At 38.0% G+C, this 3,699-nt stretch overlaps 1 protein-coding gene across 5 annotated transcripts in view; it reads right to left on the reverse strand.

Moving 5' to 3' along the window:
- LOC107676755 (RAS guanyl-releasing protein 1-like) overlaps positions 1 to 3,699 on the reverse strand; it is a 24,447-nt gene that overhangs the window by 10,902 nt on the left and 9,846 nt on the right. For all 5 annotated transcript variants that reach the window (XM_016471427.1, XM_016471431.1, XM_016471430.1 and 2 more), the window contains exons 6-7: positions 3,350 to 3,491; positions 2,878 to 3,051 (exon numbers count right to left, since the gene is read on the reverse strand). In XM_016471427.1, coding sequence (XP_016326913.1) covers positions 2,878 to 3,051; positions 3,350 to 3,491 — 316 coding nt within the window. The remainder of the gene's footprint in view (positions 1 to 2,877; positions 3,052 to 3,349; positions 3,492 to 3,699) is intronic.

Consider the following 3,699-nt stretch of genomic DNA (forward strand, 5'->3'; position numbering starts at 1 on the left):
TGGTGTAGGTGCTGTTTGATTTTTTTTTTTTTTTTGAAGGTTTTCTGACCCTGAGACTATTTTCTGCAATTCTGCAGCTGTGGTCCTTGGAGAGTCTTTAGCCACTCAAACTCTCCTCCTCACCGGGCATTAGGACGATATAGACACGCGTCCTCTTCCAGGCAGATTTGTAACATTTTCTGTTGATTGGAAATTCCTAATTATTAATGGGGATTTTCAATACATTTGCACTTTTCTTACAGTCACTTGTGAAGCTCAATGATCTTTTTATGCACATCAGAACTATATTCTTTGGTTTTTCTCATTGTGATGGATGATTAAGGGAATTTGACCTTTGTTTTCCCACCTATTTATATTCCTGTGAAACAGGAAGCCATGGCTGGATCGTTTCATGTTCATAATCACCCTGGTATGCTCAAAATTGTAAATATGAATGGGAATATACTTCACAGATATTTTACTCATAAGAATTTCTAGGTGTGCCAATAATTGTGTCCAACATGTATTTGAGAGAAACATTTATTTCATAATGAGATTTTCCCCCATTTTCAGTTGTTTTAGTTCAATGAAAGGTTAGATATTTGTGAATTTTTTTAAAATAAAAGATCAAAATGATTAACAATGCAGATTTATTTTCACAGCCTTCTTTGATCATATTTACCAAGGGTGCCAATAATTCTGACCAGTACTGTATGTGTATACAGTAGGGGAAAATAAATATTTGATCCCCTGCTGATTTTGTACGTTTGCCCACTGACAAATAAATGATCAGTCTATCATTTTAATGGTAGGTTTATTTGAACAGTGAGAGACAGAATAACAACAAAAAAATCCAGAAAAATGCATTTCAAAAAAAGTTATAAATTGATTTGCATTTTAATGAGTGAAATAAGAATTTGATCCCCTATCAAGCAGCAAGATTTCTGGTTCCCAGGTGTCTTTTATACAGGTAACGAGCTGAGATTAGGAGCACTCTCTTAAAGGGACCTTTAACCTGTATAAAAGACACCTGTCCACAGAAGCAATCAATCAGTCAGATTCCAAACTCTTCACCATGGCCAAGACCAAAGAGCTGTCCAAGGATGTCAGAAGAGACTGTAGACCTACACAAGGCTGGAATGGGCTACAAGACCATCTCCAAGCAGCTTGGTGAGAAGGTGACAACAGTTGGTGCGATTATTCGCAAATGGAAGAAACACAAAATAACTGTCAATCTCCCTTGGTCTGGGGCTCCATGCAAGATCTTGAGATCTTGAGTTTCAATGATCATGAGAACGGTGAGGAATCAGCCCAGAACTACACGGGAGGACCATGTCAATGATCTCAAGGCAGCTGGGACCATAGTCACCAAGACAACAATTGGTAACACACTACGCCGTGAAGGACTGAAATCCTGCAGCGCCCAAAAGGTCCCCCTGCTCAAGAAAGCACATGTACAGGCCCGTCTGAAGTTTGCCAATGAACATCTGAATGATTCAGAGGAGAACTGGGTAAAAGTGTTGTGGTCAGATGACACCAAAATCGAGCACAACTGCACCGCATCAAAGGGACGATGGACGGGGCCATGTACCATCAAATCTTGGGTGAGAACCTCCTTCCCTCAGCCAGGGCGTTGAAAATGGGCCATGAATGGGTATTCCAGCATGACAATGACCCAAAATACATGACCAAGGCAACAAAGGAGTGGCTCAAGAAGAAGCACATTAAGGTCCTGGAGTGGCCTAGCCAGTCTCCAGACCTTAATCCCATAGAAAATCTGTGGCGGGAGCTGAAGGTTCGAGTTGCCAAACGTCAGCCTCGAAACCTTAATGACTTGGAGAGGATCTGCAAAGAGGAGTGGGACAAAATCCCTCCTGAGATGTGTGCAAACCTGGTAGCCAACTACAAGAAACGTCTGACCTCTGTGATTGCCAACAAGAGTTTTGCCACCACGTACTAAGTCATGTTTTGCGAAGGGGTCAAATGCTTATTTCACTCATTAAAATGCAAATCAATTTATAACTTTTTTGAAATGCGGTTCTCTGGATTTTTTTGTTTTTATTCTGTCTCTCACTGTTCAAATAAACCTACCACTAAAATTATAGACTGATTATTTCTTTGTCAGTGGGCAAACATACAAAATCAGCAGGGGGTCAAATAATTTTTTCCCTCACTGTATATGTGCATATGTGTATATGTGTATATATATGTACACACACACACACACACATATATAGTGCTGTCAAATGATTAATCGCGATTAATCACATCCAAAATAAAGGTTTTTGTTTACATAATATATATGTTTACTGTGTATATTTATTATGTATATATAATATGTATATATATGTATATATTTAAGAAATATATGCTGTTTATATATTAAATATATTTATATATAATATAAAATATAAAAATATTAATATATATAAATGTATATACGTACATGTAAATATTTTCAAAATATATACTGTATGTGTGTGTATTTATGTATACATAATAAATAAACACAGTACATATACATATATTATGTAAAATACACAGTACACATACATATGTAAACAAAAACTTTTATTTTTGATGCGATTAATCACGATTAATCATTTGGCAGCACTAAATATATACATATAAATATATATTGTTTTTTTCTGAATTGGGTGGGGTGGGGTTGTTATGAGTAGTGTAGTTTGTCATTGAGAAATTGGCTGATCGACAATATTTTCCACAGAAACATACACAAGTATTTAACAACATCTGAGCTCATTGTAGGTGTCTTGAAACGATTATATTGCATTACTATAAATGAATTTCTCAGGAGAAACTAAATGTAATTTGGTTATTTGTATTTCCTGAACGCTACCAATGTGCTTGGTTGAACGTGTGTGCATTTGTAATTACCTGTGCTACATGAATGAACTTGGTGAAGACCTCTGCTCGCTGCTGTGAGGTGTGTTTGTTGAGGATCATGAGCTGAACCCACTGGGAGACTCCGTTGCAGAGCATGACAGAGCGCTCGAGCGCCGGATTATTCCTCACAGAGCCATGAACCACGTAACTGCGGTAGTCCAGAAACTAAGGTGACACATAACAACAACAGGCACAGCTGAATCTGAAATCCAGATGTGCTAAGCACTCATGAATGTGATCAGCAAGACATAATGATCCTCTGATATGAACCAACACGTCCAGGTATGAGTACAACGGGTGTGCTCATGGTTGTTTTATTAGTCAGCTTCAGCGGTATGAGGCTGTGCCGTCACTACAGCGCTATACTGAGGTTAGACCATCAGATAAACTCAGTTTGCACTAGCAACATCTGGTCAGAGAATGTGAGTGAAACTGTCATGAGCCTTCGGGGTGAGTGACTTACTGAGACGTTGCAGAAGTTTTTGAACTCCAGGTAGCTGAGGTGTTCAGCCATCTCATCTGGTTCCATGTGGTCAAACAGCAGTGAAACTTTCCTTTTCTTCACAGAGGGTGAGGGAGTCTGGGAAACATTCACTGGAGGATTACTGGTTTCAGACATAGTGATGGACAAACAGAAACCAAACAGATAAATCACAAATCTGACAGGTGAAGACAAGAATAAAGTCAGGAACAAATACAGACAGTCAAAATTACTTATACGGTTCAGAGACTTGTTACATAGCACACAAAACCATTTTTACTTTATTAATATTAGCAATTATTTGGTCATTATTTCATTACAATATCATTATA

This window comes from Sinocyclocheilus anshuiensis, unplaced genomic scaffold, assembly GCF_001515605.1.
Source record: "Sinocyclocheilus anshuiensis isolate Anshui unplaced genomic scaffold, SAMN03320099.WGS_v1.1 scaffold456, whole genome shotgun sequence".
Taxonomy (NCBI): domain Eukaryota; kingdom Metazoa; phylum Chordata; class Actinopteri; order Cypriniformes; family Cyprinidae; genus Sinocyclocheilus; species Sinocyclocheilus anshuiensis.